This window comes from Hylaeus volcanicus, chromosome 2 (genome assembly GCF_026283585.1).
Source record: "Hylaeus volcanicus isolate JK05 chromosome 2, UHH_iyHylVolc1.0_haploid, whole genome shotgun sequence".
In the NCBI taxonomy this organism is placed as follows: Eukaryota; Metazoa; Arthropoda; class Insecta; order Hymenoptera; family Colletidae; genus Hylaeus; species Hylaeus volcanicus.
The window spans coordinates 31,749,829-31,771,608 of NC_071977.1; the positions used below are offsets into that span (position 1 = coordinate 31,749,829).

The window sequence follows — 21,780 nt, forward strand, 5'->3', positions numbered from 1 at the left end:
ATTTGATCTAAAATTTTTAGCACAAATCAGACACGTGATTTTCGAATCTGGCCTGAAATTTCCATCACGAGCCAGACTCGTGATATTCAAGTTTGACCTATGGAATCACTGCATCGTCGGGACAGGTCTGAATGGCGCGATCCATCACCGAGGTAGGTGAATGAGGTGGCCCGTGGGCAGGTTGCTGGTCCCGAGAACGTATGATGACTGACTTAACTGGAGTGGACAGAGCGTCTGGGTCCACGGTATAAATAGATGCTACCACTTACCGTCAATTCAAAGAGAACAGAAGACTGCGCTTCTAGTCGCGGCCGAGTACGTACGAGGAGCCTCGGGCTCGACACGAAGCGGCACCGATAGCGAGGTGCCACCCAGTGGCGTAACCATGCTCTTTCAAGGTCGACGGAACCGTATCTATCGCGATTTTAACACCTGGAGGCAAGGACACGTGTCAGGATATTGTTTAAAAAAAAAAAACGTGCAAAATTTCAGAGAACGATAGAGACATTTAACACGAAGCCTATCGATCTGTCGCCCGAACTATTATAATTCACCGATCTGGCTTGAACTTGGTGTTACGTATCGAGAATGATATTTTAAATTAAGTAACCTATTCCGACCTACCCAAAGTAGGCGATACGTGGGATGAAACGGTACACCGATCGGGTTTGCGCAATGCTCGCGCGATGGCTTGAAATTCTACGCCTGTGACTGCTACACGGAGTACCATGACCCCCGATTACTAGGATCGGAGTTAATCATTCCTAATTTATGTCCAGTAACCGCTGCTACATAGTATGCACTCGAAGCGAGGGGAATGGCCAGCCGCGTTCGCTGGAAATGCCATTAGAGCACCGTTTCCGGATGACAATGTTCCGTTGACTGGAAACGCGTGTCTCGCGCAGCCATCTAACTGTACAGGATAACGTTTCCGAACGGTTCGGTGTGTTTTAATAGGTCGATCATGGTTTCGGAACTTTTTCAAGAATTCCTAAGTGTATTCGTACCTTTCGCACGAACAAAAACAATTTTCAGAATCGGTTTCACTGGTTCCAGAGAACGATTACTTCGTTATTATTCGATATTATTATCGACCAATAACTATTAGGTAGACCGGAAAGTAACGTCGTTTCTTTTACATTAAATTCAAACAGATTTTTAATAAATTTCTATTTTTAATCAGTTACGCAATCGCCATCGTTAGCAACAGCCTGTTCTGTTATCTAGCGTGCAAATTTTCAATGCCGGATCGATAAAAATCAACGAGTTGAGTGACAAACAAGTATTTAAAAACGACGTTACTTTCCAGTCCACCTGATACCATAAAAAAAGCTGAGAACCCCTGCGACAGGCAACAGTCGAAATGTCTCCGCGGTTTAACTTCTCGACTCGATGCTTCGAAAAAATGTACAGAGGCGAAAAAACGCTCGAGCGCCGAAAGCGTAACGATTTTTCAGCCACGCCATTTATCAAAGCGTGCATCGAGCGAATCGTGGACGTAGTCCGCGGCGTCGCGCCCCGGAGAGCTGGACATGCTCGATTTCCTTAGCCCGATGGCGGAGTTTAAAGCGGGGTAGCTCGTACGCGCTGTTGAGCTTTATAAACCGAAGACGTCGTCTCGACGGCTCGTTAGCGGGTGGAGTTATTAAGTGGCCGCTCGTTAACGACACAGAACGCAGTCGTTAGGCTTGCCAGAAGGGAACGCACCGGAACACTCTCGCCGTTACTCCGATGTGTCGATAAGTTGCCCATGAATAAGCAGAAACGGTAATGGATGCGTCGAAAAGGGGCTCGTGGTCGTTTGTCGCTCGACTTTACAGGGGAGGGGAGAGTGGAGGAGGGGAGAGTGGAGGAGGAGTACCAGAGGCGGCGAGGAGGTGTGCAATTTATTTACTGGAAAATAATAAGCCTTGCGGCTAAACGTGATCTCCGCGAGGATCTACTTTGAATAACAGAAGCATTGGTCGCGGCATTGGTACAACTTGCGTTAGATATTTGTATATTTATACGAAGAAGACCTATCGTTTAATTTGACACGTTCACGACGGCGTGTACCATCCGTGGATCGCACTTATATGTCCCATCGGACGGCGTGCACCATTGGGCCGGGCCATGGCGAGAAACAAAAGTAACAGCGTGACCGTGTTAAAGAAATTTTAAATCCGCACCAACTACGCGATAAACAAACGAGACAAGAGGCTAACGCTGCGGTTAACGATGCAAATGGGTTAAGAACCTCGGTCTAAATCGTGCCGCGAGAGTAAAACGGCCGATGTATCCCCCGCGAGGCAATCTCGGATCTATATCGATCGACGTTCCAACGATTCCGTCGCCGAAACCGTGACGCGAGTCCCGACCGTTCCAAAAAAATCCTTGAACTCGTTTTAACGGCCGTCGAATGCTCGCGAGCCGTCGAACGGGCAACGTGCGGCCCGATAGGCCGAAGCGGCAAAAGTAATTGATCGGCACGAGAGAGTCTAACGCGCTCGGCATTACATAAAACCCGTTTAGGCGGGCATGAGTCCGCCTTATCCTCTCGGTCAATGCCATGCGGCGTTAACGCGAATACAAAGATGGTATCTCGACTACGCCTTACCTTGACCGTTCGAGTGATTTTGCTGGGGCGACTGGGGCTGGCCCTGCGTCAATATAATTTGACTCTCGAGCTGCTGAAGCTCCGCCTGGAGCTCGTTCAGTTTGCTGTTCGCCTTTTTCACGATCGTCGCGACGTCCGACAGCGCTTTACGATCGGTCGCGACCTCCCTCAGCTTCTCGGCGCCGGCCTTTATTTTCAACTCCTGCAACAAAGTGAACGTTCGTTCCCTCGTTTTACGCCAGAACCATCGATTCTCGCAGAGTCATCGTCGGAGAACGTCGTTTCATGCCGAACGGGATATTTCTCGCGGTAAACGCTGGGAATGCTATTCGCCCGAATGCGCAGGTACTCTAGGGTCTCCGGGTAACTGGATCTCAGCGAAATTCAAAATTTTACTTTATCGATTTTCGCACGGAACGACTCGAACGCGTGACTCCTAAGTAGGGGTGAACAAATAAGAGCTCGCCGGTGGAGTTCTACCGTATTCGAATAGCGCAACGCGTGGCCTGTGAAACAAGTTCTTCGAGTTCATCGATCCTTTTTCAAAGAAGACTTCCAAGCGTCCGTATCGCATCGCCAGTGTTCGAACGCGCAAAGAATATTCGAGAAGCGGAATCTCGCTTCACGGAATTGAGACGAGGGCAATTATCGGTATCGATCTATCAATCGGTTAAGCGCAACCGTCGCACGGAACCGCTCCTCTTCTCGAAGCAAATGAGACGTAAAATTATACTCGCGCTCGTGCTCCCGGTATCTATCCTTTCGTTCTATTACCGCCTATTATATTTGCTACAACTTCTCTCGGCCGGGTACGCACCCGTCAGTGGCCGAGCCTTCTAATCACGGTGCCGTGAATAACGTTTGCGAGCACCGTTTAACGAAACGACGATCCATTTTCGAGGATGAGATCGTCGCGAATGATTCGTCGCGAATGATTCGTCGCGAATGATTCGTCGCTTCTGGATTCGTTCGATGTACCGAAGAGATGCCGATAGTAATTTATCGCGATAGTTAACAAGAACAAAGGTTTGATCGCACTTTTACCTGACCGTGCTCGATTCAACGAGGCTGTGCGAATACAGGTCACGATGCAATAACGAGGAAAAAGCGCCGGCCGAGTGGAAGAGAAAAGGGAACTTGTTTCCGCGCGACTCGTGCAAGTATCTCGGACCACCCTCGAGTTCCTTTCTGCATCGACGAAGGTTAGAAGAATACTCGTGTCGTTTTCACTTATTTTTTACCATTCGATTATACAATTTTGGAAACAAAATCAGAATGGGACCGAACGGTTATAGTTCAACTTATTCGCTGCGCGACGTTCCGATCGATAATTGAAGTTTTCATTTTTATCCCGAGTCTTGATCTCTGCATGGGACAGCAGTGCTACGGGAGAGCCCGTTTGGGAAACACTGCCTTATCTCGTTGGCGCATGGCGGTTTCTCGTTTTTTCCTCCGAAATGACCATAAATTCTGTTCTGGATCCATTAGTCACGTGGACCGTGCCGGTTTTCAACGGGCGTGCCGCGGATCGACGGTGGTCTGACACATATCGGATATCTCTTTCTCTCGGTCTCTCATCGCGAAAAGGAGAGGGCGGAGAGAGAGAGAGGAGGAGGAGGAGGAGGAGGAGGAGGAGACGCGAAGAGCGAGGAGATACGAAAGGAGCGAAAAAGGAACGGATACCAGGGGACGTTCCTAAGGTGCTCGCCACACGAGTGCCACCTCCATTTTCCCGGGCCCACTTATTTATTTTAATAAGGTAACTTCTAATAAGGTTGTCTATTTATATTAGAGCTTCTTAAACTTTTTTCATTCACGACCCCATTTGTGTACGTGATTTTTGTAACGATATACAGGATTCTCCGTAACAATATACAGAGTGTCCGAAAAATGTTGGAGGTACTTGAGAATGGAGGTTTGGGGGGTGATTTGAAACAAATTTTTCCTTTGCGAAAATGTTGTCCGAGGCTTCGTTAAGGAGATATTAACAGTAAACTCTAGCGCGTACCCTATTCTGCTGCGGCTATCTAGCGCGTAGCGTACGCTACCGCGAGCGCTCCGCCCGCGTACTCGCGCTCTGATTGGTCGGATGTTTTCTATCGATAACTCCGTAACGAACCCTCGGACAACATTTTCGCAGAGGAAAAATTTGTTTCAAATCACCCCCCGAACCACCCCCTTCAAGGACTTCCAACATTTTTCGAACACCCTGTATATATACACACACGAAAAAATATACTTTTAGAATCTATTTAAAAACCTACAAAAATATAAAATTAAAAATTGCACGAAAATTTGTACAATTGTATTCGTTAGTTACAAAAATAGTATACCCTATTTTTCATAAACACTGCATTTTTCTCCAATAACGTAGAAATCGACGATAATAGAAGAGAATATCGAAGAGAATATTAAATAAAATCCGCATTAAATAATTTGCATTAAAATCTCGCGACCCATAGTTTAAGAAGCCCCGATATAGACGACGAAGCGTCACGAATGAAACATTTTACGACGAGTAACTAAAAATTTGCTGCACCCCTGGCACGACCGGTGCCCGTGGATTGCCCCCCCGGTATCTCTGTTGGGTTCCACGAGGTATCTCGCGCGAGTGCTGCTACCGTGTACGCGGCGCGCGAAGAGAGAAAAAAAAAAGGAGAGCTTCGGAGAAGAGGTGTAGCCAAGAAGGATAAGCGAAACTCGACATACCTTGCGTATCTCTCGGCGTATGTGCTCCCGGAGCTCGTCGAGACGAACCGGCAAGGGCACCTGGTCACTGCCGGCCACTCCATACTTGCTGGACAGTTCGTAAAGAACCGGGTGCCTGATGTGATCGCCCTGAAACAGATTCCCGAATTCGATTATTCGACGACGAGCTCCCGTCGCCCGCGACGTTCTCGGTGAATAATGGATTTTTCGTGAAAACGATCGATCACGCGTGTTATTCAGCGCCGAGGATGTTTTCGTTACTTGTACAGGACGAAAGCTGCTCGCGGAAATAAATCGCCTGTCTGTATTTTCGTTTCGATTAACCCTTTGCACTCGAGGCCTTTTTTTCTGGTATCTACCAGCAACTCGATCTGTTTCTTAGCATTCTGTTCCCATGAATTCTAAGCTATTTAGATTTGAGAATAAGCTCACCTTCACCTCACCGACGAGCATTTTATTAACACGTCAGGTACTGTAGATTTGCTGCGTGAAACCTAACGGTGACTGAGAGTCACCTCTCGAATGCAAAGGGTTAAAATAGCCACCGACGTTCGAGTTTTTCCAGAACGTCGATAATGAATTAATGGCTCGCAAATTTGCGAGGAAAACAGAGCACGCGGTGCGCCTCGCGTCACCGGAAATTGTCCGGGCGCGGATGTACACATCGACTGTCGATTCATCCAGCTGTGGTTAAAGAAAAAAAAAAAAAAACCTGTAGTCGCTATAGTCGAGAGAATATCGATCTCAACGACCGCGGTAACAGTATCCGATACTTTCTATCGAGCTATTAATACTGCTAATCGATCGATGTTTCGATCGTTTGGTCCCCGGTTGACCTTGATCAAAATACACGATCAATTACTTCGATCGCGCTACGTGTTACATTAGAATAAATCGAGCGGTTGGATCTCGAACGGAGGCTAACGATCCATTAATTCGCTGCTACTCCAGGGAACTCGATTTTACGAGCGGTTTATCGAGAAAAGTTCGGTGGCGAGATAAATACAGCTGATTTCCGACGCTTTCGACTTCAAGGATTCACAAAAGTATATCTTCGATCTAATCGGTTATCTCGCAGCGGAATCAAACGCCACCAAGGACTTTCGACTTCGTTCATCGAAGTTTCTCCGACGAGTCGTGTACTTTAAATTCGTTGAATCCTTCGTCGCGGTGCTTCGATTGTTTATTTTTTTTTTCTCGCTTACACCATCACGACGATGTAGAAATAATTACGTCGGTTGGGTCGAGAGCGTGTTATTTGTTTAGATTCGGTCGAGTGTCGACTCGCGACGAGATTCATCGATCGATCGGTGATAAACTCGACACGTTCAGACTTTGTATTCTCGCATTTTCTCCGATTCGATGCTTGGCGCTCGATAGGGAATTTATACAGCGACAATGGCTGTTGTAACCGCGATAAGAAAACGGTTCAATGTCAACGTACCGTGCATGGCGCTATACAGTTCCAAAAACATCGCGATTTACACCACCTCGGTATCGGTAAAAGTCCGCACAAATTCGGCTTCCTCTTCTTCGTGCTCGAAGAAATAAACGACATTGTTCGACCTCGCTGCGTTACGAGCAACCCGTCCGATTTCTCGTTGTTCGCCGCGTCCACTAAACTTTACACATGTCCGACGCGAAAATTCACCCAACTTTCACGGCTCTTGTAACCACGCCTATTACCGTTTAGCAATAATTAACGATCGCATTAAGTCGAGTTGACCAGGACAATCGGAATATTTTACGAGCACTTAAGGTAACCACTTAAGTTCCGATCTAGTCGTCCACACTCGCGACCGTATGTATCATAAAATTATAATTCACGAACAAAAACAATGCACGGAATTCTCCGTTGAAAACATTCGATCGATAAAAATTGATTTTATACGCGATAAACTCGTGTATCTTATCGATTTACAATTTAGGAAGAAAAATAATACCCGGAATATTCCGAACGATCATCTGGAATGATAATTGAACAAATCTGACGTTATAAACATCCGATCGAATGTAAACGAGCACAATTTAACAAGAAAGGGTTCGCAAGTGGATCGCTTGCGACGCGTCAACCGTGCAACCACCTGTTGCGTTGAAAGCGCAATTTCGCCAACAGCTTTATCTTCGCGACGATCTTCGCCGATACAATTTTAAACGATCCGCTTTTATTCGATTTTCGTGGCCAGAGGGAGAGAGAGAGAGTATATAATTTCTACGCGGTTGTGTCACTCGAATCCGAACACTCGCGCAAGACTGACGATACTTCGCCGATGCTTTATCTCTTATCGGAGAACACGATAACACCGATTCCCAGCGGCAAAAGTGTTACGGCTTTCTTAATACGGCGAACTTCACGTTCTCCCACCTCTGCGCCAGCCTTTTTAAATCGCTCCCTATCTCAGCCTCCCCAAAAAATAGAAACAAGCATTGTGCATTCGATATCGCAGTTCGAATCGCTAAACCAGATATCAAAACATTGTGAGCTTCGACGCAACATTTACTACCAACGTAAAACGGTGCATTTACACTAGTCTAAATGTTTCCGCGAAATGTCTGCTGTACCATACGATCGACGTTATTTTCCTTGGCAGAGCGACGAACCGAGAAGTTTCGATGAATCTTTCAAACCGCGATCGGGAAATAAAAACATTTGGGCTTACAAGAGCCATCCAAAGAACAAAAAATATAATAGAATTCGTTTGGAAAAAAAAAAGAAGTTACGCCTCGTTCTAACCGACTGTCGCTCAAGAGCGGGGGCAAGGTGTAGGTTCTATTCGCGCTAACTTATCAAGATCCTTTCGTCGATTAGATTACACGTTGTCCCCGCTCCTGCCGCGGCTCGATTCCGCGCGACATTCAATTAGGACGTAGGGTTAGCGCGTGTAAAGTTTGCTGCGCGTTAAAAGATCAGATTCTTCCCCGTAAACTCTGGCCAAAAATGAAATCGATTACTCTCTACGAAAACAGCTTAGCGACTCGTTTAGAAGGGACACCCTGTAGCGTTGGTTAACAGCTCCGTAAAACGCGCAGGAGCCAAGCAAAGTCGGGCCGCGGTGGGTGGAGAACGATTTAAAGAAGCAACGAACCCCAAGCGAATATATGCACGCCCGCTGTGTGCGTTTGACACACTGACGCATGAGCTATTTTCATGCATTCCGTAATATGTGTGCCATGCATAATAATCCCGAGAGGTCAACACTCGTCGCGAGCATCGCTGTAACAAAGACGTGAAAATCTTCGTGACCGGAAGCCATTTATCCCTCCAACGACTACACGTCGAGTTCCTATCGAGTCGTCAAATATTCCTCTCGTAAAAAAAAAAAATAAAAAAAAAATAAATAAATCGATGAACACGTATACTCCGCTAAAATTAAATCCGATCGCACTACTTCCTCGCGCATTCTTCCGAATGTTTCCGAAGGAAACGAGAAACGCAAGGAATTCGAAAATAAAATAAAATTGTATGAAAACAAAAATCCGTCTATGGAATGTAAAAGTCTCCAAAGGTTGAGAGGCACTGGTGCGCATTAATCACACGAGTCCGTAACGTTTGATCGTAGATAGCGGAAAATGGCGAAGAATCGATGCCTAGATCCCTACATGTTCAGGTAGCGCGATCGATATAACGTTAATGGAAATTTTACGCCGTTCAAAAATTCGAACGATGAACGCCTATGCGGTTATGATTAATCGTCGCGGGAAAATAGAACTCGGTACTAGCAACGCGACGCGCGGGATTCACCGGCGAGTACAATTTTATTTTTGGGTTACGCATGGCGCAGAGCATCTGTTAGAGAATTGCGAAAGCGGCGTGTGCCTGTGCGAAGTTGGACGATCGACGCGTACGGTGACAATCATGGCTGCGTTAAAGCCGTCCGAAAAGTATAACGCGATCGGACGAAAGGAGAATTCCGGAAGGATTGTCGTTCCGAGGAACGTCGCGAACGAGAAAGTTGCCGAGCAAAAGAACACGGTACTTGTGGCGAAATACAGAATTTGTCCCGTTGAGAATTTATTTCAATAATGAATAATAATAGGAAAAAGAAAAAATGAACAATTTGGGTATAATCGATCACTGGACTACGGATCTTTATACGTAACGTGAAAATATAAAATAACATAGGCAGTAAAGTTATGGTAAAATATCTGATGATATTCGCAGAGAAAAATGAATTCCAATTTAGGTTCAATTTTCTAAACAATTTTTACATTTACAAAGACTTTGTTTCGCAAGATTTTTAAAGATCCGCAGTTTAGTGAAAAAGTACCGTGTGAATCGGTCGTAGGCGTAGCTCGATTGCTATCCTCTTCCGGTGCGGTAATAACAAACAAAAAATAATGGAGGAAAATAGGTGTACGCTGTGTAACGCTTGTTTATACGTAACGTTTCTCGGTACAGCGTTTGGGAAACGCTGGCGTAGCCGTCTTGTCATGCTCATCCTTCCAAGGAAACATAACGCCAACTCGATGCGATGTCGAGAAGACGTACACAAATTATCGGTGGAAAATGCAGAGGACGCCTACAACTTCGAGATTTAATTATCATCGCCACGAACGTCCTTCGTAAAAATATCGAATCTGTACGCGTGTATAATAAATGCGTTCGGCGCTTTCGATTTAGAGTTACAGCGAAAAATGCTTGATTAATGCCGCAGAAAAAAAAACAAAAATTCGACTTTTCGGTGCCGGCCATATTCGCCAAATTGGCCGGAGACTTGATCGCGACGATGCGTTAAGCGCTGTCTGTACCGTAATGGAGCCGCTGTATGAACACGCTGCTGTCAGAATGATCCTTTGGCCGTTGCTCGATTATGACAAACGCGTTTCCATCGAATTATTCCCGTTAGAGACGAAGAAAAATCTTATTCGTATACAAATATCAAACGATGAATCAAAAGCGAGCGTTACCCGTCGCTAGTTCTAGGAAAATTGGAATTCGAGTTTTATAGAATAAAATACGAACAAATAGAAATGTTCGATGAAGTATAGATCGAGTAAATTGTTTTAGGTTGGTTTCGCTCGTCTGTTACTCGAATAAGAGTCCGCTCGTCTATGGTTCTCGTAATGTCACTTGCCGACAGAAACAGGTGCTACCAGGGACTGGTTGGAAAGTTCTCGGAGATTAAACGAATCTACCAGATATCAAGAACTCGTAATTGGTGGCTTAACGTGTACCGGGCTCGAGGCGTCGATAGCCGTGATACGCGAAGGAATCGAGGATCGAGTCGTTGTCTTTGGGAAACACTTCCTCGAGGTCGAGGGAGACAAGTGCGAGCGCGTTGCAGGAGAAAGGTCACGAGACGACGAAAAGAGCCGTGTAAGAAGAGATCGAATTACGGCCAGAGCGATCTTTTATTATGGCGGCTGGAACGATCGGTCGGGAGGCGACCAACGCGTACCAGTTCGTAAAGAGAGCGTGGATGGACCTGCGACTCACCTGATAATAGCTTGATTCCGCCATCTTGGACACTATACTCCACTCACTCACTCACTGCTTTCTATCCGTCCTTTGTGCATGGGACGACGATGTCCATTGTGTTTACACGCGTAATGCGCGCTCCACCGACGGGCTGGCTACGAGTGACCGCATTTCGTGTGTCGTCGCGCACGTCCAATCCCGTCCGCGAGACGTTTCCAAGTAAAACCGTGGATGAGAAGCGACACGAACTTACTACTACAGAGATGTATGAATGAAAGACGCGCGGCTCGCGAACGAAACGCAGAGACGAACGCGTCCCACCGCACCAGACAGAAGACTGACCAAGACTGACGGCGAGACGGCAAGTATCGGGCCAATCGCGGCGAAGGAGGCGCGCGCACCTCGCGCACCCCCACCACTGTCGCTAAAGGTGCGTCCACGATATCATGTTTACGACACCTTGATGAAATATCTCCCTGTCATTGGTCGATTCCCATGGAACTGTAAAACGAGAAAATGTTCGTAAAAGGGCCGAATTCATTCTTGCCGTCTAAGGGGGAAATCACCAATGCCGGTTACCCCTATCCAAAATAAACATAGTCCCAGTCATTTACTAATTTCATTGTATCGCATTCAAACAATTTAACCCTTTCGACTCTAGTGGGACATGTCCGTCCCAGTGAGCATTTCTAATCGTCTTTAGCCAAATTACAAGCGAGTATCGATAAAACGTTCGTGTAACTCACTTGTGCGCAGTCGTCGAGCACATTGCCGCGCGAAACCGAACTATGTATAAAAAAAGAGGAAGGGTAGCCGGTTCTAGTAACATTCCCCTTAAGTGGTAAGAATTAAGGATTCCCAGTGTAGCATTTATTTTTATATATAGAAAATTATCTTACAATTTTGCATTTACAAATTTGAATTAGTATACAATTATGCTTTTAAATTTGTATTCCGATGTACGTTTACGCAGCAAATAACGTCTGCCAGAGATCATCGGGAGTCCTCGAAAATAGACTGTTTGGATTTTGATATAAATTTTTTGGATCGTGGCAAGCTTCGTACAGTTGCTTGTATATAGCTCCGATTACTTCGAAGGAACGCTTTTGTGTTACCAAGCGATGATTGTTGCTTTGCAATAAACTTATTTGGGGCAACAGTAACACATCTGGCATCACCAGGAATGCTTCCAGCTTGTTCTATGAAACATCGAGAAATAAAAATAAATTTCCACGGACATTTTAGTATTTAATTTTAAAAGAGATGCTTACTGTAAATTCTTTCACGCTTAAAGGGTCCATACCAGGGACGGAAGATAACGGACCCTGTTCGTGCCCCTGTAGTATCGTATAAATCGATCCAAGATTTAAATGTGCGACTAAAGAACTAGCCTGCTCCGATGTTAAAGTATCGATTTGGGCATCAGACTGGGCCTAAAAGACGTGATCTTGGTAAATGGTAAACGTATACGCAAACGTATAGATCTGGGGGTAAACGAATCGCTTACCTGTAACCTTTCTAATCTTTGGTCCATGTATTCGTATAATGCTAAAGTAGACTGAATTTGATGCATACAATTTAAAAGGTACACAGCCATGTCTACCGTAGGTAACCTCGATGCTGTTTCGTTAACCTCTTGCAAAAGAGGATCGATGATGCACGATACTATCTGTAACATATCTTTTTCTCTATCTTCCGCGATACTTGCCACGGAAAGAATTTCATTGAGAAGCGATAGTAATCTTGAAACAGATGGAGCAGGTACTAAATCATTTCCCGGAGGTTCTGCGCGTTCGCCAAGCGCGATACGCGTCTCCTTTTGGAGTCTGCTGAGAAAACTTTTCTCGCTCATTATTAACAAGTCAGCCAAAGTTGAGTCCAATGTACTGTCAGGTACTACTTGCTGAATTATCGCGCGGTAGAATCTAAGAAGAGTGGTAACAGAATACAATACTGTTGCCGGTGCATCCATAGAAATGACATGTTCCATCCTTGACTTCAAAGGATGACAGAGTCCCTCTGTGATATTACTTAAACATTGCTTAATCTGATCCGATACATCTGAAGTATGTAATACGAACAAATGTTAAAAAAATAAAGAGAAACAAACAATCGGTATAATTTGGTTCTTACCTGTTTTGTCACAGCCCTTTACTAAAGTTAATATATTTTCTTTCTCGACGGGAATAGCTTGGTGGAGCCAAGCAAGCATATCTCCGATGTACCGCTTAGGATCGTTCGCATGCATTTCGATAGGATTAGGCGTACCGCCGTATCCTTCGCCTAACGTTAACGCGTCTATAAAAGAACCTGCTAAAGCGGTTCTCCTGGCTGCGCAATATTCATCTAAAATATACTTAAATAAAACTGGTCTGTCCTGTAATTTATTCATTGCTTTAATTAGCAATGGCGCTAAACGTTCATTTTCAACGTGTTTGCATTGGTTTTGTGTCCATCTGTACAATCTTTCAAGAGCTGCTTCTTGTAACAATGTCATTCTTTGCATAACATCTAAAGCCAACGTTTGGTATCCTGACTGCATTAATATCCTACAGCTGGTATGGATTTCCTGCGATTGAAGCCATGGTTAAATAAACTTTTTAATAATCATAGAAATATTATTACAATAACTGTACAATTACTGTACCTGGACACGATTAACTACAGAGAAAAATTCTTCCGTAATGGGTGACTCCCTACTAGACCCATGTAAGATGGTTAAATCCGATTGTGATAGTTGAAAATTTTTAATGAAAGCATTTGCAACTTCTAATTGCATTGACAAAGTTTGACTAAAAACGATAGTTAAACATTTTATACTTTGTGTATATAAAAATTATTTCTAGATGGTTCAATTCATTTGCATACCTTTTATTTTGAAGTTTTGTTGTTTGACCGATTAACTGCAACATTTGCGTTTTCGTAGTTTGTAAACGATTCGTCATACATTGTACCGCGGTATTCATTTCTAGAACGTCCTGATATATGTCGTGTAAAGAAGATTTCACTTCTCTAAAGGCAGATAAAAATTCTTCGTTTATCGCGAGGCTTCTTCTTTCTATTTTACTACGTAAATTCCGACGGGCGTTCAATGTATTCTCCGTGAAGAACGTAGATAATTCCTTCAAAGCTTCGAGTGTATCCTGAAACGAATACTCTGAGTAAGAATTTTTATTCGCATTATTTGATTCCCTGGTGGACGAGTTTCATGGTGTACAAATTGAATAACAATTATTTGTAATATAATTACCTTGTCATGTTCTACTCTCGACTCGAGCAATTTATTAACCCTCCGAATCAAAGCAGTATTAGCATTTTTTTCACTCATTTTCAATACGTTCCTTTTTTATCGTAAAATTCATTCGGTACATAACCTATCTATTCTGGAACTGTCCATGGAACTGTCACGTAGCATACTCGACCATACTCAACATACTTATAACGTATATCGTCCATGTATACTGATAGTTATCTATGTGCATAAAGTTTATAGACCATTGTACTCAATTACATATATGGTTTTCGATATGTATTTCCCGAAAACCTATGAAAATTGCAATAAATCTCCACATGATCTGGTTTATATCGTCTTACTGTTTTCCGATTTATTCAAGAAACGTAAACTATTTATCGAAGCATGTACTATAAACGAAAGCATCAAAATTCCATCGAAGAAGTTGAATGTAGCATAGATGATAGATTGAAACTATTGGTAACAATTATTTTATTTCTGTCTATATTTAGACTTATAAATGACCGGTATGGAACAGCTAATTAGAAACTCCGTTCGCTCTGTTGCATATCCGCGTTACCACTTTTAGTTCGCCATCTAAGCTATTCCGTTTTCACGGAACCGATGTATTTGCAAACTCCCAATATGTCATGTCAACTCTGAGCTTTTCTATTACTTAAGTGGATGTGCATTTTCGACATACGCGATGTTTTAGTAAAATAACACGTTCACGAATTATGGTTTCATATTTTGTACGGCGTCTAGGTAGCAAAAATTAGTACAGAGGCGCACAGTGTTTGCTTACTCGTATAGAGGTTAGTGTTTTGTTTCAGTTAACAAGTAGTGCAATGATTAATGTTAAGTGTTTCGGTAGAACTTTTTTTAATTTTTGCCTAAATTAAAATTTGTCCTAATTTCCTTTTATTGCATCTGTGAAATCATTTACTGTAAGCATGTTTGATTGTGTTCAGAAATGATAAATATTTACTATGTATTATTTAGTCAACTGTATTATTTATATTGTCCATAGGGGATACCATTTTATTTTGTGTTCTCATAATAATTTAGTTTTAATTTTTGTTTATTGAGTATGCATGATTTCATTTAGTTTGTAGGCGGCAAAATGTCCATGTCAGAGTCTGGTGTGGGATGTATTAGCGAAGTTACGCTTGCAATTAGTAAAGCAAGGGGTTCTCAATCAGGTACAGTGAGAGTACTTGATAGTCCTGAGTCTGATGGATCCGGCCATTCGAATTCGTTCACTGTACAACGATTTAATTATCCCGACAATGAAACTGCAAATTCTGATATTTTACACCCACCCTTAACTAGTGAAGACTTAAGAATACCGATTATTGGATATGAAGTTATGGAAGAGAGAGCCAGATTTACAGTTAGCAAAATATTATGCTACAATTTAGACATGTATCAACTTTTTGTTGCATCATAACAAATTTATATTTTTCTTTCAGGTTTACAAATTACGAGTAGAATTAAAAAATGGCGATTGTTGGTTTGTATTTAGAAGATATACAGATTTTGTTCGTTTATTATCCCAACTGAGAAGGCAGAAAATTCCAATTTCGCATCTAAGTTTGCCAAGGAAAAAATGGATCGGAGATAATTTTGCTCCAAGTTTTTTGGAAGAAAGAATACGTGGCCTTCAAGCGTTTGTTAATGGAATATTAGGTAGTCCCCTTCTCATAGGCACCGCGTGCGTGAGAGACTTTTTCTGTTTAGACGAACCACCCGCCTTATCCGACACCGCGGAAGAATCTAGAGTACGCGTCTTGTACTAATGTTTTTTTCATTTTTACTGAGGCATATCGATAATGGAATATTTACAAAACTATACTTTATTTTTTTCCAGGCAATTTTTGAAGCACTGGAAGATACTATATATCATTTACGACAACAATTAAGAGAACGCGACGCTGCTCTTAAAGCCGAAACAGCATTATGCAACGAACTCCAGAAAAAGCTGCATCAAGTATTAAGGTAATTAAATAATACAATAGGATATAGTAAAAGATATATAATGCTCTTTCAAACAAATATCTGAAGCATTGAATCGATGTTTCAGTGAAAAACAAACCTGCCTAAAATGTGGTGCATCTCAATAACGATTTCTCATTAATTTGAATCTCATAAGTTGATATCAGTAAAACTATATTATCTAGAGACTGGTATAATTAGGTAACTTCAGTTGTACCGTATAAGTTCTATTTATATATTGCTATGACATAAAGATCTGTTATTTTAATGATATTTGTTAAAAAGGAGATATTAGATATCGCTAGTGTATTTTATATTTTTAATTGTATGGCACAATTCCATTCGTTCTTGATTATATTAATTTATACAAAACAATGTTAAGTGATACGTAGAAGATTTCTTAGCATAATAAGTACATTGAGCTTTCCCAGCATTGAATGCAACTTCCATTATTACATGAAAGCGTTATACAAGTGCCTTACATCTATAATACATGAATCTCTATTTATATCGTGTATTTAGTAGTCAAAGTGCTTTCAAATCGACAAGGAAATTGTCATAGAATAAAATACTATTACAGCTTGATTACGAATACACGCCAAAGTGAGTTGATCTACTTTGGTACTTTATAAAATTCGATATATTTTTTAGTACTTTTACATCGTGTTTGCATAGTTATGCAACGATATTGTTGTGAGAATTATAATTGACATTCGTAATATTGCAACAACAATATTACAAGAAGAACTAGATATTACGATATTATGACATTTAAAATACATTTATGTACAGATATAATAAATATTTGAAACTCCTGTAAATTATATTGAAAATTTATTATACATTAAACTCTGTAATATAGTCAATATTTATTATATCTCAATGGTTACTTTATGAAACGTTTACAATACTGCACAATATATATTTATATATAAAAAAAGAATTGTTATACTTTTTGGACTAATTTCTACGTTTTATGTTGATACGGAAGATTTTTAATTAAAAAATATAAAATTAATGAAAATGTTATTCGACGTTATACGATACAGCTCGTCTACTACGTTTATCATATAAGGTCTGAAATTCTGATGTCTTTAATAATGACTAAGATCAAGGAAAACAACAATCTCATTCTTTTAAATTATTAAATATACCCAGACCTAATCCGTGTTCTAAAATTTTAGCACAGTGTAAATAAACGGTACACCGCTGTTTACATTAAATACGAAGCGTAAGATTATTTCGCATCAGTCTTCTTTATCAGGAGCAACGACTAAGCATAAGACTTGGATCAGGTACGTGATTCTCGCTGGAAACAGAAAGAAGAAGCAATTTAATTAATCCGTAATCGCATAACTCGAGGACTCGCCGCGAGACGAAAAGTCGTCTCGTCGTACTAACCTGCCAAAACGCTTCCGATCTTCTTGTACACGTACACGTGATAAACAACGAGACCGAAGAGAATAAACAGTAACGCGGCCAGATATTTGGGCGACGGTTCGTGCACAATCGGCGTCACGGCTAGGAAAATGGAAACGCATAACACCAGCCACGGTATCGCAGTCGGCACTCTGTACGGTCTAGGGGCATCCGGTTTCGTCCTTCTCATAATTAACAACGACACCATGGCGAGCCCGTAAAATACCCAAGTCAAAAAGCTCGCGAACTCGATGAGGGCGATTATGTCTCCCAAGAGCAAGCAAACCAGAGTAAGCAACGCTTGGAAGGCCACAGCCGCGGCTGGAGTCATCTTCTCCATGTGGACGTAGCTGAACACGCGAGGTACGTGACCCTCCCTTCCAGCGACGTAGCAGAGCCTGGACACCCCGAACTGAATGCTGAGACTGCATCCAAAAGTGGACAGGGCGACGCCCAGAGGAATCGTGAATCCCAGCCAGGCAGGCAGGACTCTGTCCGCCCAGAGGACCGCGACTGCCGGTGCACCGACCATTTCCGGCATCGTCAGCGCAGCCATGTACATCAAGTTCATCGAGACGTATAATACGGTGATCAGTGGCACGCCGATCAGAATACTCCTTAGTATATTGACTTCAGGTTTTTGGATCTCCTCGGTAACGACGGCAGCCGACGTCCAGCCGTCGTAAGCCCACAGACCGCTGTAGAACGCCAACGCTATGTCGCCAGCGGAAGTGGTGCTACCGCGAAACGGATGCTCCAACAACTTCGTATGTCCCGTGCACAGCCACCAAATTCCACCTCCGATCACAACTATACAGGCTACCACCTTGCACACCGTGAACACATTCTGGACCTTCACGTACAGCTTCACGCTGGTCAGGTTGATGTACGTGATCAAGCCCAACGCCAACACCGCTATGAACTTCTTCAGTTGCTGCATCGACTCGTCCGGCAGATCGTTCAAGTAAGTAGAGAATGGTTGCACGCTATATTCCGCGAACGTTAGCATAACCACCGCCACTTCCGCAGGTCGTAGCAGGACCACATAGACCCAGGAGCAGATGAAGGCTGGAATCTGGCCGGCGTATCGGTGCAGGGGTGTGAACGCCTCGATGAAGTAAGCGTACTCGGCACCGGACCGTGGGACCACCGTGCTCAATTCAGCGAACGCGAGTGCTCCCAGCAAAGAGAGCACTCCGCAACTGGTCCAGACTATCAGACAGAAACCCACGGATCCCGATCTCTCCAGAGCGCTGGTCGGCGATACGAAGATCCCAGAACCTGGAAATCGAGAGCAGTTGGTCAGATCGAATGGTGAGAGCGGTTTAAAGAGTCAATTGTTGTTTTCAAATTTGTAGGTCAAAGCTAGGAGTATTTCTGGTAGGCAACTATCTTGAGGTACAGCTGCAGTTGTTTCCTGTATCATCCCCATATGCTGTTAAAAAATCTCGAAAAGAGGATATCTCGCAATCGCGTATACGAAGCCGATTGTTCGACAAGGAACGTTCGTTTTTGCGTTGCTGAATCGACGAAAAGGAAGTAGCACGTTTCGATTGGGAAACTTGGTCGTATCCGACTTATTTGCCGATACAGGCAATACGTATTGCCCAACGTATATTTCGCCGATATCGACGGTGTTCGAAAGTACGCTTTAAAATGTATTTTTATCAGCCAGTATCAATATAATCTGACTGAACTATTTAAAGTTATCGAAGCCTTGAATATTTCAGTAGCAGAAATCGAATCGTTGGCGTTCATAATCATCGTGATCTCAAAGTTCCCGGTTAAATACGAAACATAATAGACTCGTCAGTTTGCAAAGTCTGATTAAAATCGGCCAGATATACTTGAGAGTGGTGTCTCGTAATACTCGAGCGCGTGGGTCAGCGATTAACCTTGATTAACCCTCTTGATTCGTAATCGTGTCAAGCTATTTAGTACGCATAATTAACGAAATGTTACGTCAGGTTTTGTTCTTTCTCTTCGAAGGTGTGCGACTCTATAAATCGTAAGTGATTTCCGAGGAAAATGATACGATGGATCCGCTAACAACAACGAGCACCTTACGATTGTTAATTACGAAGAGTTAACGGGGATGGTCGCGGACATCATATTTTTTTTTCTGGTCGCCAACAATCTCGATCGAGCTAGATTAACTGGATTATACACCAGGGCAATCTAGATCGTATTTGAGAAGCTCGAGATAAAATATCGGGGTTGAAGTACGTTCTTGAATTATGAACTGGGAAAAATTCCAGACCTAAATAATTTACGATACAGATAACTCGAGAATTATGTCAATTTAGGATTAAAAGAAATTATTCGATCAAATGAGATTTTCTATATGACGTTACGTTGGGAATAACGCAGGAGTCGTTGAAAGGATGAAAAGGCAACGCTCGGCTATCAAAAGTAACAGCGTGAGAAAATGGCATGGCAACCCTTTGAATCGCTGTTAAAGAAGATGGACGGATCGTTATTAGCATAAAGCATAAAGACGAGCCAATTATGCAATTGCTGTCAACTGCTTTCAAGCATGATGCTGATTTGCAACAACGACTTGGTTCTCTACGATTCATAATTATTATATTCAACCGTTTAAGTCGGTATTTTCAATGTTACTTTCGAAAGAGTTTACAGAGTGTGCGGTGTACATAAAATTTATCAAGTCATCAAACTATTGCGTTTTGTTTTGAAAAAAAAAACAAGGAATATCGCCGCGACACTGTTTTCTTGTGCGCTCCGTTAGTAAACAACAAGGTATAAATTAAAAACGTATGAAAATCGGTTTCAAAATATACAAAAGGAATTCCTTTTCAATTCGTTTTTTCGAGTCTGGAAGGGTTAAACTAACCATCAAATGATAAATAACGTTCCCAACGAGACGTTATCTACATCAAATATGTAACTCTGGAGCATCAATATCTGCACAAAGCATTTCGTCACGTTATATCGATCGTACCGAGTATCGGCAAAAAGAAGAAACGGAATGAACCATTTTCAGAAGCTGGCACGAGCACGTTACGCGTTCGTCGCCGCGTAGATAATTCAATTTAGACGGTCAGGTCCTGTTACCACTGTCTGAACCGAAGCAATGCCAGTCTGATACCGACGGCAGTTTCGCTGAAGCGACAACTCGCGTGCGTTAAACTGAATAATTGCCTCTGCATGTCGTCTACGTAATTTCGTGTGACATCCACTGCGTGACATTCGCGTCGATATTGGTTTAGATAAGATATAGTTTAGGCTATAGTTTAGGTTTAATATCTTCATTTATCTGACACCCGTTTGCGTTAAAATTGTTATTTGTATCGGCCCAGCGCTTCGACTTCACCGTTCGAACGCTGTTGCAGCGAAGGAACCGATGTTTCGTTATGTAAGTGCGGCATCGATAATGTGGAACGTGTTGGTAACCTTCGATTACTATGACAAGTATGTTATAATTTCGCGGCACGTGCGACGATCTTTAAAACGTCTATGCAAGCAGAATGCTTGGAATCAATGACCACGAATGGTAACAACCTCGCAAGGCCGTGGATGGGGTAAATGAGATGTGTATAAACAAACTGTCTCTTCAACTGTAGAACGAAGAAGAATTATTATCGCGACAACTAATTAGCTCCGGCCCTTGGACGTTTATATTTCAGGGCCTCAAGAACCGAACTCATCGCGACGGGATCTCTTCTATATTTTCGTACCGATCATGACAGCCAGTATGATGCTCACTGCGCTGAAGAGACCTAGCTCTCGCTTCAGCTCGACCTTTCCGTTTTCTTGGCCCTCGAGCTTCATTTCGTCGATGGTTCAACTGGACACTTGGGAACGAGCACAGATTGTCGCGTACCTTGGACGATTCACCAGGACAGAAACGAGCGATTTTTTTAATTCAAACGTCCATCGCGCGACCCGTGTCCCGATGTGGTCTCCCTTCGATCGGCTGGCTCTCAGTTGTATCCGCGCGACGGAAACGCGACGAAACGGCTGGCTTCCTCTTGTCCTCGAGCCAGATCGAAGACAGCGTCGCGACGTTATCGGAAGATGTCCAGAACAAGACTGAAGTGTTGACGGGTCAGCTAGTCGCTTATTTTTACAGCCGCACGATGGTTCCCCTGATAAGAGATACTATTACCATGCCCTCGCCGACGGGGCCCGATATCTTTGACGATCGGTAGCCATCGCGCGGTCCGTTCTTTTTGCGATCTCAGTAACTTCGTGAACGTTATTTCGTGAAGTAAAACAAAGTAGTCGAGGTTGGTCTTTAAGACCAGTTTAGGTAGAAATGAAATGTCGATAGGTTCATTGTAAGTCTAGTTAACAAATGTGTAAAGTTTATTTATTTCATTCATAATGTTTCTTGTACAGTAAGGTTTAAAGTAGTTGAACTGTTCTTGCTGGAAAACGTATTATTAT

At 43.0% G+C, this 21,780-nt stretch overlaps 4 protein-coding genes across 7 annotated transcripts in view; 1 reads left to right on the top strand and 3 right to left on the bottom strand.

Moving 5' to 3' along the window:
• The window catches only part of LOC128872276 (serine/threonine-protein kinase N), a 35,932-nt gene extending 24,855 nt beyond the window's left edge, over positions 1 to 11,077 (bottom strand). The window contains exons 1-3 of one of the 3 annotated variants that reach the window (XM_054114785.1): positions 10,743 to 11,077; positions 5,306 to 5,434; positions 2,597 to 2,798 (exon numbers count right to left, since the gene is read on the bottom strand). In XM_054114785.1, the coding sequence (XP_053970760.1) occupies positions 2,597 to 2,798; positions 5,306 to 5,434; positions 10,743 to 10,766 (355 nt within the window). In that variant the 5' untranslated portion in view covers positions 10,767 to 11,077. Of the gene's footprint in view, positions 1 to 2,596; positions 2,799 to 5,305; positions 5,435 to 6,749; positions 9,059 to 10,742 lie in introns of those variants that run through there. The other 2 variants (XM_054114784.1, XM_054114786.1) reach the window with 2 other exon arrangements.
• Positions 11,078 to 11,565: 488 nt separating this feature from the next.
• On the bottom strand, positions 11,566 to 14,195 carry LOC128872280 (conserved oligomeric Golgi complex subunit 6). The gene is made up of 7 exons (XM_054114791.1): positions 13,975 to 14,195; positions 13,593 to 13,867; positions 13,372 to 13,516; positions 12,858 to 13,293; positions 12,232 to 12,785; positions 11,996 to 12,157; positions 11,566 to 11,923 (listed from the first exon to the last, which is right to left on the bottom strand). The coding sequence occupies exons 1-7, from the start codon at positions 14,050 to 14,052 to the stop codon at positions 11,690 to 11,692; spliced, it is 1,884 nt and encodes a 627-aa protein (XP_053970766.1). The 5' UTR covers positions 14,053 to 14,195; the 3' UTR covers positions 11,566 to 11,689.
• Positions 14,196 to 14,567: 372 nt separating this feature from the next.
• Positions 14,568 to 17,172, top strand: LOC128872287 (sorting nexin-16). 2 transcript variants are annotated; one of them, XM_054114804.1, is made up of 5 exons: positions 14,568 to 14,771; positions 15,072 to 15,349; positions 15,429 to 15,737; positions 15,827 to 15,954; positions 16,040 to 17,172. In XM_054114804.1, the coding sequence occupies exons 2-5, from the start codon at positions 15,080 to 15,082 to the stop codon at positions 16,077 to 16,079; spliced, it is 747 nt and encodes a 248-aa protein (XP_053970779.1). In that variant the 5' UTR covers positions 14,568 to 14,771; positions 15,072 to 15,079; the 3' UTR covers positions 16,080 to 17,172. The 2 variants fall into 2 exon arrangements, with proteins under 2 accessions (XP_053970779.1, XP_053970778.1); XM_054114803.1 differs by having other exon boundaries at positions 14,569 to 14,771; positions 15,065 to 15,349; positions 16,040 to 17,171.
• On the bottom strand, positions 16,801 to 21,209 carry LOC128872281 (b(0,+)-type amino acid transporter 1-like). The gene is made up of 3 exons (XM_054114792.1): positions 21,069 to 21,209; positions 17,353 to 18,651; positions 16,801 to 17,260 (listed from the first exon to the last, which is right to left on the bottom strand). Exons 1-3 carry the CDS (start codon positions 21,160 to 21,162, stop codon positions 17,199 to 17,201), a joined length of 1,455 nt encoding a protein of 484 aa, XP_053970767.1. The 5' UTR covers positions 21,163 to 21,209; the 3' UTR covers positions 16,801 to 17,198.
• Between the last annotated feature and the right edge of the window lie 571 nt (positions 21,210 to 21,780).